Source organism: Panthera pardus, unplaced genomic scaffold, assembly GCF_024362965.1.
Source record: "Panthera pardus isolate Hobbes unplaced genomic scaffold, ASM2436296v1 HiC_scaffold_10, whole genome shotgun sequence".
Taxonomy (NCBI): Eukaryota; Metazoa; Chordata; class Mammalia; order Carnivora; family Felidae; genus Panthera; species Panthera pardus.
The window spans coordinates 29,980,554-29,994,004 of NW_026526655.1; the positions used below are offsets into that span (position 1 = coordinate 29,980,554).

General features: G+C 40.2%; 1 protein-coding gene across 7 annotated transcripts in view; it reads left to right on the top strand.

Annotated features, from left to right (window-relative positions):
• Window positions 1–13,451, top strand: part of INO80D (INO80 complex subunit D) — a 72,324-nt gene that overhangs the window by 30,794 nt on the left and 28,079 nt on the right. For all 7 annotated transcript variants that reach the window (XM_019446272.2, XM_019446269.2, XM_019446270.2 and 4 more), the window contains one exon: window positions 2,476–2,584. In XM_019446272.2, coding sequence (XP_019301817.1) covers window positions 2,476–2,584 — 109 coding nt within the window. The remainder of the gene's footprint in view (window positions 1–2,475; window positions 2,585–13,451) is intronic.

Consider the following 13,451-nt stretch of genomic DNA (forward strand, 5'->3'; position numbering starts at 1 on the left):
GCCCATTTGTTATTTGCTTTTAAATACCTATGATAATGATTTTGGAATTTAGGAGTTGAAATTGTTTGTATGTTCTATTTTTTTAGAATTTCTTCCTTTTGAATCAGGTTTATTGTTTTGTTTTGCTTTATTTTGTTTTTTACTTCCTTGGGCTCTCTTCATTCCAAGACTGTGTAATATGTTCACCTATATTTTCTTTTAGTCCTTTTCTTGTCTTATTATTTACATTGCAGTCCTCTATTTGGAATTCATTAGGTATGAGTTTTGAGGCAAAGATCTAACTTTATTTTTTCCCAGATGTTTGCCTCTTATTCCACAATTTACCTACGTCCTCTTCTAAATATTTATACTTTGGATTATCTGTGGATGCTGATTTTTTTCTTTTAGCTTTTGAAACAAACTATGTTGTGTTGAGGGCAGGTTTTCTATCATTTTGAATTAAAAAATTTTTTTAAGGTTTATTTATTTTTGAGAGAGAGACAGGGTGTGAGCAGGGGAGGGGCAGAGAGGGAGGGGAAGACACAGAATGTGAAGCAGGCTCCCAGCTCTAAGCTGTCAGCACAGACCCCACGTGGGGGTCGAACCCACGAACCCTGAGATCATGACCTGAACCAAAGTCGGACGCTTAAGCTTAACTGACTGAGCCACCCAGGCTCTATCATTTTGAACAGAATGAAAACTTATAGAAAATGTATTGTCTTTTTTATTCAAGCATACTACAGGCCTAGGTTTTCAAAACAAAGGTTACTTTGGAGAAGAGAACTTGTAATGCACTGTTGTGACCAAGTGCAGTCTGCATTCATGTCAGCAAAGAATACTTAAAGAAAAATACAGTTTTGTAATCAGCTTTTACAGTTTTGCCTGGGCTGGTTATCTCAGTTAGTTACATTAAAACTAGTGATAATGAAGCCAAGATCAAAGGTTTGCTTTATTGGACAGTTAATTTCACAAGAGAAACACTTCCATCTTAGTACTTATGACTGAGATCTTGACTTTTTCAGAGAAGGTACAGGTGACTTAGTAGAAATTGCTGTTAATTATATAAAAACAGTAAAAGATAATTCATGTCCTAATTTTTGAAAGTGCTTAAATGTAACTTTGTGTTTGAAAGGCCTTGCCTTTTAATATTCTGTCCTGAAGCTAATTCTATTGTGATTACTTGTTTCTGACTTTGTTTTTTGTAATTACTATTTTAGTAGAGAGACAGTAATTTACTTTTTAAGGTGACTTGACAGTTTGGATGGTCATCTTGGAACTAGATTTGAGGTTTCTTTATGCCAGTGGCAGTGTGTTATTTAATTTTAACCATTTATAATTTGCATTTTGATTAGCCTTTTCTTAATTTCCCTATTTAGCACATATAAACTCATTTAAATTATAGAAGCAACTTGTGAGGTCCTTTTTAACATAAGTGTCTAATGAAGATGGTCTTTTGATTTTAGGAGGTTTAAGAGGGAAGACCATACTAGTTATGAAGGTATCTAAAGTCTCAGAGGTATGAGTATATTAAAGTTATGTGTGTTAGGCTGTACAACATCAGTATTTATCAAGGTATCTAATTAAAGTCTCATTGTGTTATCAGTATATTGAAGTTATGGATGTTAGGCTGTGTAACATCAATATTAAGACCTTTTCAAGATACAAAACTTCTATAAAGGTAAAACATCTATGTTGGAAGCTAGTAATTATCCAATCATTAAAAACAGTAGCATTTAATAAAATAAGTGATTGTTCATACCGTATTTCTCTATTTTTCCCCTTTAAGCTTGTTTTTCAAAATGTCACAAAATGTGCCAGCTCTTGTGTAAAAGAACTAAAAGGAACTCCAAGCCACATCAGGTTATTGCCATCTTACCCTTCCCTCTTCCTGCAGAGGGCACGAGCCAGTCAATGGCCCTGCCTGGGGGGAGTGGAGTCCTTTTTTTTGGAGGTGTTGGGAAAGGGGATGAAGTGTCTGCCTTTGACAGTTTATTCTAAGGCCCTTCTTTGTTGAAGTATAGAGTGCTTTCACCAGTACCTTTTGATTTCTTTCTTACCTGAACATACATTAGCCTTCCTTACCTACCATTGTCAAGATGTTTTGGGTTTCCCTGACATTATATATGTCAGAATGTATGATGTTTAACGTATAACGTTTTGATACTTCAGAAATTCTACCTTTTTGGCAGGGGGGTACTTGACTCCCTGCTTATGTTGTGTGTAGTCTGTAAAATGTCTGACAGAAGAATTTCATCTTCGGAATATAGCTTTTTGTTATAACGTCATTATTTTAACCTGAGTGTATGTCATGTATTCATTATTTATTTTTGCCAGAACAGGGATGAAACTCATCAGGAGGCATTTTATGTACACTGTGATAGCAGGTGCTGTAGGTTTTTGTGTTATGCATTTTGGGTAGCTTTTTTTTTTTTTTTCCCTAAATTTTAAGTAAGAATACATTTATTCTCACCTGCCATATCCTCTCCTCTGTCCCAGGGTTGGACTGGTCGGAAGAGAGTGGAGAGGAACCGGAGGACTCTGAGCAGGCCTCGCCATACCAGGTGGCATGGTCCATCCGAGAAACCCTCAGATATGAAAGACACACGTAAGTCTTCCTTTTGTTTTCATTCTTTAATTACCCCTGCTGTGGCCCGATTTTTCGTTCTATATGCTAATGTTTGTTTATTTCGTTGGATCTAGTTTTGTTGTAATGGAGGTGAAATAGATTCTACTTGGGAAGAAACGTACTATATTGTTGGAGGAGAGCTACGCTTCAGTTGAATTGGGAAATTCGTTTCTGTACCTTTCCCATTTATCACTGAAGGAACCAATTATAATAGAATTTAGAGTGGAAAAGGGACTTTAGAGATTACCTAGTCTCATTTCCTCATTTTACAGAAGAGGAAACCAAGGCCCAGACAGGTTGAGGAACTTGGCTGTGGTCCCAGGGCTACTTGGAGTCCCACTTTCTGACGTATCTGGATCTTCTTTGGCTCTGCTCTGATAGTTAGCTGGAAAATCAGTGGTTTTTACTTCATCTGTCTTCCACAAGATTGATCCATTCTTTGATATTTCTTAAGTGCTGAATATTTTTTTTTTTTTTAATTTTTTAACGTTTATTTATTTTTGAGACAGAGACAGAGCATGAACAGGGAAGGGGCAGAGAGAGAGGGAGACACAGAATATGAAACAGGCTCCAGGCTCTGAGCTGTCAGCATAGAGCCCGACGCGGGGCTCGAACTCACGGACCATGAGATCATGACCTGAGCCGAAGTCGGATGCTTAACCGACCGAGCCACCCAGGCGGCCCGAGTGCTGAATATTTTTAAACTTTTTTTTGTTTTATTTTTGAGAGAGAGAGAGAGAGAGCGTGAGCACGCAAGTGGGGGGGGCGGGGCAGAGAGAGAGGGAGACAGAGAATCCAAAGCAGGCTCTAGGCTCCAAGCTGTCTACTTAGAGCTGATGTGGGGCTCGAACCCATGAACCGTGAGATCATGACCTGAGCCGAAGTCAGACGCTTAACCGACTGAGCCACCCAGGCACCCCAAGCGCTGAGTATTTCTAATGTGCTAAAATGTTTTTCAAGATAATCTCTTTAGAGGTTCTTGGTATCTGCCTTATGAGAAAGCTGTAGGTTGATTAACACACAGCCTCTTCCTTGATAGTGAGAAAGCTTGTTCTGTTTCAGGGGACTGCCTTAGGGATTCACTTGGTACAGTTAACCATACTGAAATAGATCCCTGTCTGTGGAGCCAAAGATGACTCTCAGACTCAGCTAATTGTTATTATTTTTTAAGTATTGTGGTTTGAATAGATGTTTGGCAAGATAGAGGGGAGGCCAGCTATCTGCCCGCGGCTGACTCCTAGAATTTCACAGTGTTGTTGTACGGACATATATTCTCTAGGGTCTGGTTTTTTTTAGTTTATAGGCTTAATATGTGATCTGTTAGTACAGCCAGAAATAATTAGGCTTAGGGAACTGATTCGTTAGAGACTAATGTACAAACCAAAATGCCAGTTCAAATTGAGAAATAATCATAAAGTAGTACAAATGTTGACGAAGCCAGCCTACATGGGGAGCTTATTTGGGCCTGGAACTAACTAGAGCAAGGAGAACTAGTTGGATTTCTTGACGGCCAGTCGTCCTCGCCTCCACAACTCCCAGACAGTATCAGAGAATGCTGTACTTTTTTTTCTGTCTCAAAGGTCCCATTTTATGTGTCATTCAAGACTGCTTGCTTACCATTAGTGAATTCTTTTTTTTTTTCAGAGAGAGTACAGTTGAACTCACACCTTTGTAATTACAGCTCCGATCCGTCATGCTTCCTAAGGTTGATGTTCCTATGAGCTTAACTTGATTTGGGATATTTTGAATTAATTTTCCAAATTGCTGTAAATGAGGGAACATAAGTCAGTGCTTAGCACAATGCCCTATACGTGGGAAATGATTGATTAATGGTAGTTAAGATTCCTGTTGGAATTCTCAGGATGACCTGAACATCAATATTAGGCACATTTGCTCTTGATTAGGAGCAATGTATATTGTTGCTGCCTTCTATTCTTTCTTTCTTTCTTTCTTTTTTTTTTTTGAGAGACTGAGAGCATGTGCGAACAGGGCAGGGGCAAAGAGAGAGGGAGAGAGAGAATCCCAAGCAGGCTCTCACTGTCAGTGTGGAGCCTGATGCAGGGCTGGAACTCAAACCGTGAGATCGTAACCTGAGCTGAAACCAAGAGTCAGTCGCTTAACCAACTGAACCACCCAGGTGCCCCTGTTTCTGCCCTCAATTTCTTACAGAGTTTTTGGAATATTTCTGTTGTTTTAGACTTGAGACCATCGAGTTTTTCTTCATCTCTGTAGCATTTTACTCTCTTGGTCACTTTTGCTAGCTGGCTTGCTCTCTGATTTACCACAATACTCTTTTCCTGGTTCTCCTTTTCCTTCAGGATATTTGCCTTCTTTTTATAAGTAGCCATCCTCACTTCTTGTCCAGCAGGCACTTTAATCTTTTCCCTTCATTCATCCATCCATCCATTCATTCATTCACTCACTCAGCATATTCTCGTCAAAGTCTTGTGATCTGGGAATGGACACACCATATGGTCTCCCTTGGGTGAAACTTGGATTGGCCTGGTTTGGCATGCTTTCGTTGTCTGCATCTCCACCGTCTGTATCTGCCACTGTGCCCTCTCGTGGGGACCTTTGTCCTGTATTTAAACTACCCAGGGAACAACTTTATTTCAGTTTCGTCTTGCAGCTACTTGTCATTTATTGTACCTTGTGGTTAAGTCTAGTAGAAAATGGACAGCTGTAGAAAATTGGCCCTGCCTAGCCTGTGCATTGTATCTTCAAGAAGTTTTGCCATTTAAAATTACTCAAAAGTTTTTACCTCTTAAGATTGTTCAGTGAGTTCATTGAGTTTTTGGAATTTTGGAAGAAAAACCGATAGTGTTCTGATCACCGTTCTCCACAAACCCCTCCCCTCCCCAGAACCTTTTCATGAGTTTTCTTGCTAAACTAGGATTATACTTGAAGAAATTTTAGGGAAAAGTTTGGCCTTGTTTTGTTTTGTTCTTTTTAAAGACTTTATTTTTGAAGTTTTATTTATTTTGAGAGAGAGAGAGAACAGAATCAGGGAGGAACAGAGACAGAGGGAGAAGGAGAGAATCTCAAACAGGCTCCACACTGTTCAGTGCAGAGCCTGATGCGAAGTTTGACCCCACGAACCATGAGATCATGACCTGAGCGGAAATCAAGAGTTGGACACTTAACTGACTGAGCCACCCAGGAGCCCCTGTTTCATTTTCTTAAGTAAGCTCTACGCCCAATGTGGGCCTTGAATTCACAACCGGAGATCAAGAGTCACATGCTGTACCCGCTGTGTTGGTCAAGGTGCCCTGGTTTTGTTTTGTAAAAGATTTCTTGGTTACTTAGTCTGACTGTAGACACATGTGCTAAAAGAGTTCTCTCAGGCTCTTCCTGAGGTCTCAGTAGCAGAAATAAGTCGGTATGTTAAATATATTTTTAAGGAACAGTAATTACCTAGTAACTGCTTACCTTTTCATATTTCTAATGGTATGTTTGATAGAAAACCGTTCTTAATTTTAATGAGGACAAGTTATTAGTCTTTTCTTGATGGTTAGTGTATTTGTGACTCTTTTAAACAATCATTGCTTACCCCCCTGTCATAAAGCTACATATCTTCTGGAAGCTTTATTATTTTACTGGCAATCAATCTTTGTGAAATTTTTTTTTGTATGTTTTGTACATGATGTGAGGTAGTAATAAGGACCGTTTTTTTTTCCATGTGGATTTTCTATTTAATCAACACTATATTGAAAACACTGTAATTGGGTTGGAGCCCTTGACATGTATATGTATGTCTATTTGTGTATTTTATTTCATTTTTTATTTATTTAATTTTATTTAACTTTATTTAAAAAAATTTTTTTTAATGTTTATTTTTGAGAGAGTGAGAGAGAGACAGAGCACGAATGGGGGAGGGGCAGAGAGAGAGGGAGACACAGAATCCGAAGCAGGCTCCAGGCTCCGAGCTTCCAGCACAGAGCCTGACGTAGGGCTTGAACCCACAGACCACGAGATCATGACCTGAGCCGAAGTCAGACACTTTACCCGATGACTGAGCCACCCAGGTGCCCCTGCATTTTCTTTTATTTTTAATGTTTATTTTGAGAGAGAGAGGGAGAGGGAGAGACAGAACCCCAAGTAGTCTCCACCCTGTCACCGCAGAGCCCGACGCGAGGCTCAAACTCATGAACCATGAGATCGTGACCTGAGCCGGAATCAAGAGTTGGACACTTAACTGACTGTGCCACCCTGGCACCCCTATGTGTGCATTTTCTATTCTTTTTCATTTATCTGCTTAAAGAACCAGTTTTGGGTTTCATTGATTCTCTGTTAGCTTTATGTCATTGCTTTCTGTTCTTTACTTTTTCCTTCTCTTCTATTCTTTTATTCCTTCCTTCTTTGTTTTAGTTTGTCTTTTTCAAGTTTTTTAATGCTTATCTATTTTGAGAGAGAGAGCATGCGTGTGCGTGCACAAGTGAAGGAGGGGCAGATCTTTTTCAAGTTTTTAAGGTGATAAATTAGTTAAATCTGAGATCTTCCTTGTTTTCTTTTCCTTTTTTTTTCTTTTAAGTTTATTTATTTATTTTGAGAGAGAGAGGGAGAGCGGAGAGGGTGCGCGCACACAAGTAGGGGAGGAACAGAGAAAGAGGAAGAGAGAAGGAATCCCAAGTAGGCTCTGGAGTCTTCTGTGCAGAGCCCGATGCGGGGCTTGAACTCATGAAACGTGAGATCATGACCTGAGCCGAAATCAAGAGTCTGCCACTTAACTGACTGAGTCACCCAGGCACCCCAATCTTCCTTGCATCTAACATAGACGCTTGTTGCTATATGTTTCCCTCTACATATGTTATAACCCCCATAATACATTGCTGTTGTCTTAAGCAGTTAGTTCTCTTTTAAGGAGATTTCAAAGAAAAATAACTCTTTTGTGTTTATCCACATATTTATAATTTCTAGGGCTCTTTATTTTTTGAATAGTTCCATATTTCCATCTGATGTCATTTTCTTTCTGTATGAATGGTTTACTTCCCCTCTGGCAACCACTAGTTGGTCATATTTATGGGTTCATTTCTGCTTTGTTTTGTTTTTTAGATTCCACATATAAGTGAAATGATACGGTATTTGTCTTTCTCTGACTTACTTCACTTAGCATAATACCCTGTAGGTCCACCATGGTTTTGCAAATGTGTGCCTTCATTTTTGAAAGATATTAATCCTAAGTTAACCATTTTTCTTTCAGTACTTAAGGGTGTTGCTCACGTGGATTGCATTATTTCTGATTAAGAAGTCAGCTGTCATTCACATCTTGGGTCCAAGGAGCATTATGTATCTTTTTTTCTCTGAGTTTTGACGTTTTTTTCTTTATCAGTAGTTTTTTTAAAAAAATTTTTTAATGTTTATTTTTGAGAGAGAGAGAGAGAGAGAGAGAGGCAGAGAGAAAGGGAGACACAATCTGAAGCAGGCGCTAGGCTCTGCACTGTCAGCACAGAGCCCAACACGGGGCTCGAACTCACTGACAGCAAGATCATGACCTGAGCCAACATTGGACACTTAACCGACTGAGCCACCCAGGCGCCCCTCTTTATCAGTAGTTTTAAACCGTTTGTGTAGTTAATTTTTTTTCTGTTTCTAGTGTTTGGGGTTCATTGACCTTTTGGATCTGTATGTTTATAATTATGAAATTTAGAAAAATTTTGGCCAAGATTTCTTCAATTATTTTTCTTCCCCCTTCTATGTAAGAGACTTGATACACATATTTTAGACTGCTTGAAATTATCCCACAGCTTATTGATGTTCTGTTCACTTGTTTTTTTCCTCTCTCTGTTCCATTTTGGAAAGTTTCCATTGCAATCTTCAGGTTTGTTAATCTTTTCTCTCTGGCACCTCATCAACCATCAATCCCATTCAGTGTAGTTTTCATATTAGATACTGTATTTTTCATCTCTAGAAGTTTGTTTTGGGTCTTCTTTATATTGTCCATGTCTCTCCTTGACACGGTCATGATGACTCTACCTTCTCAAACATGTGAAATATAGTTATAATTGTCCGTTGATTCCTGATTTACTAAAAGTTTTATTTATTTATTTTGAGAGAGAGAGAGAGAGAGGGAGGAACGGAGGGAGAGAGAATCTCAAGCAGGCTCCGCACTGTCAGTACGGAGCCCCACGCGGAGCTTGAACTCAAAAACTGTGATACCACGACCTGAGCCAAAACCAAGAGTCGAATGCCCAATCCACTGAGCCATTTAGGCGCCCCCTGGTAGTTTTTAATTAGATGTCAGACATTGTTAATTTTACTTATTTGATTCTGGTATTTTGTCATCTTTAAAGAGCTTTGTTTTGGGAGATGGTTGTTTCTTAGAAGCAGCTTTTGAGCCTTGCTTTTTAAACTTTGTGAAATGGGACCACAACAGCCTTTAGTTTAGGGCTGATTTCACCCCACTAACTGAGGCATACGCTCCTGAGTAGTCTACCCCGTGCCCTGCATATTGCGGGTTTTTCTGCTTGGGATAGTGGGAACACAAACTAACCCTGGCCCTGCGTGTGCTGCTGGGATTTGTTGGGCCTCCTCTTTTCAGGTGGTTCTTTCCTGGCCTCCAGTATTTCCCACACTCCTGTACTGATCGCAGGACTCAAGTGAGGAACTGAGGGGAATCCTCTGTAGATCTGCAGAGTGCTTCTCTCTGTGCACCGGTCTCCTCCCAGTACTCTGTCCTGCTAATTCTCGCATTTCTTGGGTAGTAGATGTGGGTGAGCACACCAAGTAGTATCCTGTGTCTGAAATATCATTGTGAGGTACGGGCTAGAGAACAAATTCATGCCCGCAGCATATAAGTTGATGTTGAAGTTATAAAAACAAATGAGAATTTCTAAAAATGGGAGTGATGACTGGAAAGAGAATAGAAGAAAATGGGGAAAATAACAGGAGGAAGCAAGGAAGTAGGAACTTTTAACATGAAAGGAAAAGAGGAATAAATTGTGTTGTTTTGCAGAAGAGATGTATAGTAAGGTAGGATTGAGAAATAATTAAATAATTAACCCAGATTGGATATGTCCTTTATTATATACTGCTAGAGTCAATTTGCTAATATTTTTTGCCTCTGGGATCATTAATAAGCTTTTCCTATAATTTTCCTTTTGTCATATTTCCCCTTATTTTTGGTATCAAGCTTAGGGTACTTGTATTAAAGGAGACTATTCCCCTCTTTTCTGACATCTGGAGTATTTTGTGTGTAATTAGAATTAGTTTTTCTTTGGGTATTGATAGAACTCATGGTAAAACTGTTTAGGCTAGTTAATGGATATAGGTGTATCTCATATGCGTGTGTGTGTGTGTGTGTGTATGTTTACTACTTATTTTTAGTAAGAGAGAGCGCATGTGTGCAGGGAAGGGGCAGAGAGAGAGGGAAACAGAGAATCTCAAGGAGGCTCCACACTGTCAGCAGAGCCGGACATAGGTCTTGAATTTATAAACCATGAGTTCATGACCTGAGCCGAAATCAAGAGTCAGATGCTTAACTGACTGAGCCACCCAGTATTCCTAGGTTTCTATATTTAATAATAGTAGCTATACTTGTATTCTAATTTCAGATAAGTCTTTGCTTTTCATTCTCCTAACAACCTTGGGAGCTAGACATCCCAGCTCTCTCTCTTTTTTAAATGTTTATTTATTTATTTTTGAGACAACACAAGCAGGGATGGGGCAGAGAGAGAGGGGGAGACAGAGAATCCAAAGCAAGCTGTAGAGCCTGACGCAGGGCTCGAACTCCTGAACCGTGAGATCGTGACCTGAGCCGAAGTCGGACGCTTAACCGACTGAGCCACCCAGGCGCCCCAAGCCCCAGGTCTCTTTTATTTCACAGATAAGGAAGGAAGGTAACATACCAAGAATGCAGTAGGTGCCAGGCCTTGTCACTGCTGGTCAATGACGGACACTGGCCTTTCTCTGCCCAGTTTGCTACTCTTTCTCCGCAACCAGGTGTGAAATACTAATGTCACAACATCTTAGAATTGGGAGGCATGTTGGGAGATTTTCTGGTTAAGGACCATGCCAGGGGTGGTCTGTGGACCTGTGCAGGTCTGCAAACTGCTGCTTCCTGGTCCGCAACAAGATAAGCCTGGAAATTCCGTATAAGCTTTCAATAGTTTTGTGATGCTGGAACCCGCCTCAACATCCAGGTGCTTCTCTCCATTCACTGTACACTTGAGAACTGCTGGGCTAGTCTCTCCTCCCTGCTATAATATAATGGAGTCTTTTCAAATAACAGCTTTGGCAAATGATTATCTACCTGAGCTTTACTTTCCCTTTAAGACTTGTTGTTTCTCCTCTCTTTTTTCTATTAATAGCCCTTCCGTTCTCCTAGTTATGCAAGTTCAAAGTCATTGAGTCATTATTGGTTTTCTTATCCTTTATATCCAGTCACCAAATTGAGTTAATTCTTTTACGATAATGGCCCTTATATGCCTTGTTCTTTCTATTATCTCTGTGCCCTTTTACTTACAGTCACTCCCTTGTCCTTCAGTTGCTGGTTTTGGGCTATGAAATCTGTACTCCTTCCCTAACTGTGTTCCTGTTGATCATGTCCAGCGGTTTTCCCACTGCTGCCTTTGATACCTCATCTGTACTTTAAATTCTTTACGTCTGAAATGGAATTTATGTCCTGCCCTGGATCTGCTCTTGTTCCTGTGCCCTGGTCTTCGGTGATGGAAACTGCCATGGGATTCTTGTCCCTTCCATCTACCTGTCCCAGTTGACAAGGTCTGCCTTTTATATATGCGGGTAACCTCTCCTCTTCTGCATTCCTGCTGTGTCACCCCGGCGTGGGTTCTTGTTACCTGTTACCTGGAGTTTCAGAAACATTTGCTCCCTGCCCTTTTCCCCAGTCTCTTCCTCATTTCCGTCTGCCGATGGTGTCATCTTTCTCGCACCCAGCTGTTACTGTTACCGATTTTCTTCAAACTCTATGAGGGTCTTCACTGCCTGTAGAATAAAAGTGAAAGTCTTTCATCTGGTGTTTAGTTTAGGTTCAGAAAGTTTACCGTTCCCGCCATCACTCCCCTATGTACCCCACACCTTAGCAAAAGCTAGCTAGTTAGTACTTACTGTTCCCCATCCTGTCCATCTTCAAAGCCTGGCCTGTATTCCTTTACTTTGTGAGGTGCCCTTTTTCTTCTCTTTAAATTCTGCCCTTTCTTTATGGTTCAGCTCTGTTGTCATCTCCTCTACGAAGCCTCTTATCCAGGGGTGCTTGGGTGGCTCAGTTAGTCAAGCGTCTGACTCTTGATTTTGGCTCAGGTCATGATCTCAGGGTTCATGAGATCGAGCCCCCACATTGGGCTCCTTGCTGACAGCACAGAGTCTGCTTGGGATTCTCGCTGTCTCCCCACCTCTCTCAAAATACATAAATAAATAAATAAACATTTATAAACAAAAAAACGAAGCCTCTCATCCAGCATACTTGCTAGTGAACTTCAGTGGCACTTGAGCCATATCTGTAACTCTCTCTGTCACTTATTGTTCTCTGCCTCGTGTTAAGGATACTAATAGCACCTACTGGCTCAACTACAGCTCCCGCATGAAATCCTGCTGTGGGACTTTGGGGGAACAATTCAGAATAAAGATTCCTAGGCCCCATTCCATGGAAATTCTGGTTCAGTAGATCTAGTGTAGGTCTTGGGATCTCAAATTGTGAGAAGCTCCTAGATTTTTCTAACTTAAGGTCAGGTATTTGAATCATTGGTCAGCCTGCCCCACTGTTCTAGTTACTGCTTCGATCGTCTTTTGAATTGTTTAACTTTGGGTATGTGCTCATCCTATCTAAACCGCATTGAGAATTGCTTACATTTTTTTTCTCCTCTATGGTACTCAACATAATAGACACACAGCAAAGTTGAGTGTTGAATAAATGAAAAGATTGAATAAGATCCTTCAATTTGTATATTTGTAGTAGAGACTATACCGAAGAGAACTTGTTTCTCAGGACTTACTTCTTAGACTGGAAATTTGCAAAGTAGCCACCTATAGACTATTTTGAAACGAAAGGGAATGATATCACTTAGGAAGTTAAGAGAAGCCAAGCAATGATTTACAGAAGATCAGTAAAATAATAAATAGTCTGTAGTATCACATACGTGCTGTTTGAAGAAGGTAAAGTAACCTGGGTCAGTTTTCGAGTCTGGTGTGCATTATTCCTCAGAGTAAAAGGTGAGATTACATTTGTTCCATAGAAAAGTGACCTTTTTAACCTCACCAGGGTAGACACTACCCGCCTACCACAGCACTCTTGTTGAGTCTCGATGTGGCCTCAGCATCCTTTTCAAGGTAGCAGGCTAGTGGGGGTCCACTGGCCGCTCGAAATTACCATCATGACAGAAAAACCTCTGTGTAATCCATGACACATGAAATGTTGTTTAGGATATCTTCTGTGGTTAAAAAGGTAAAATGAAAAATACTGTGGAATGGTTGTGATCCCTGCAATCAAAATTCTTTAAGTGCTTAGCGAGAAAAGAGTAGTTAAAACCAGCACACATAAAAGGGCAGCTCTTTGAGAAGGTGCTGTAGGAATTCACTGCTCTATTTCTGGTATGACCTATCTTTTATGAAATTTGCTGAGTGTTTCCTCATAACTGCCGTGTCATTTACTCAGACTTTTAGTAAGCAAGGTAACATGATTTTCTTCCCAAGAATCCCAAGAACCCCAAGTCACCTGAAATTTAGAAGACACTGATGCATGAAGTGTCTAACGAGGAGATGCTAAGAAGGTTCTGAAAGCGTTGGGTTTTCTCTGCTGCCTTACTTGTTGTCGAAATACGGTACTTTCCAGCTCTCCTGGAATTCTCATCCTCTAATTTTGTTAAGCATATGCTCACCTGCCACGGATTTTACC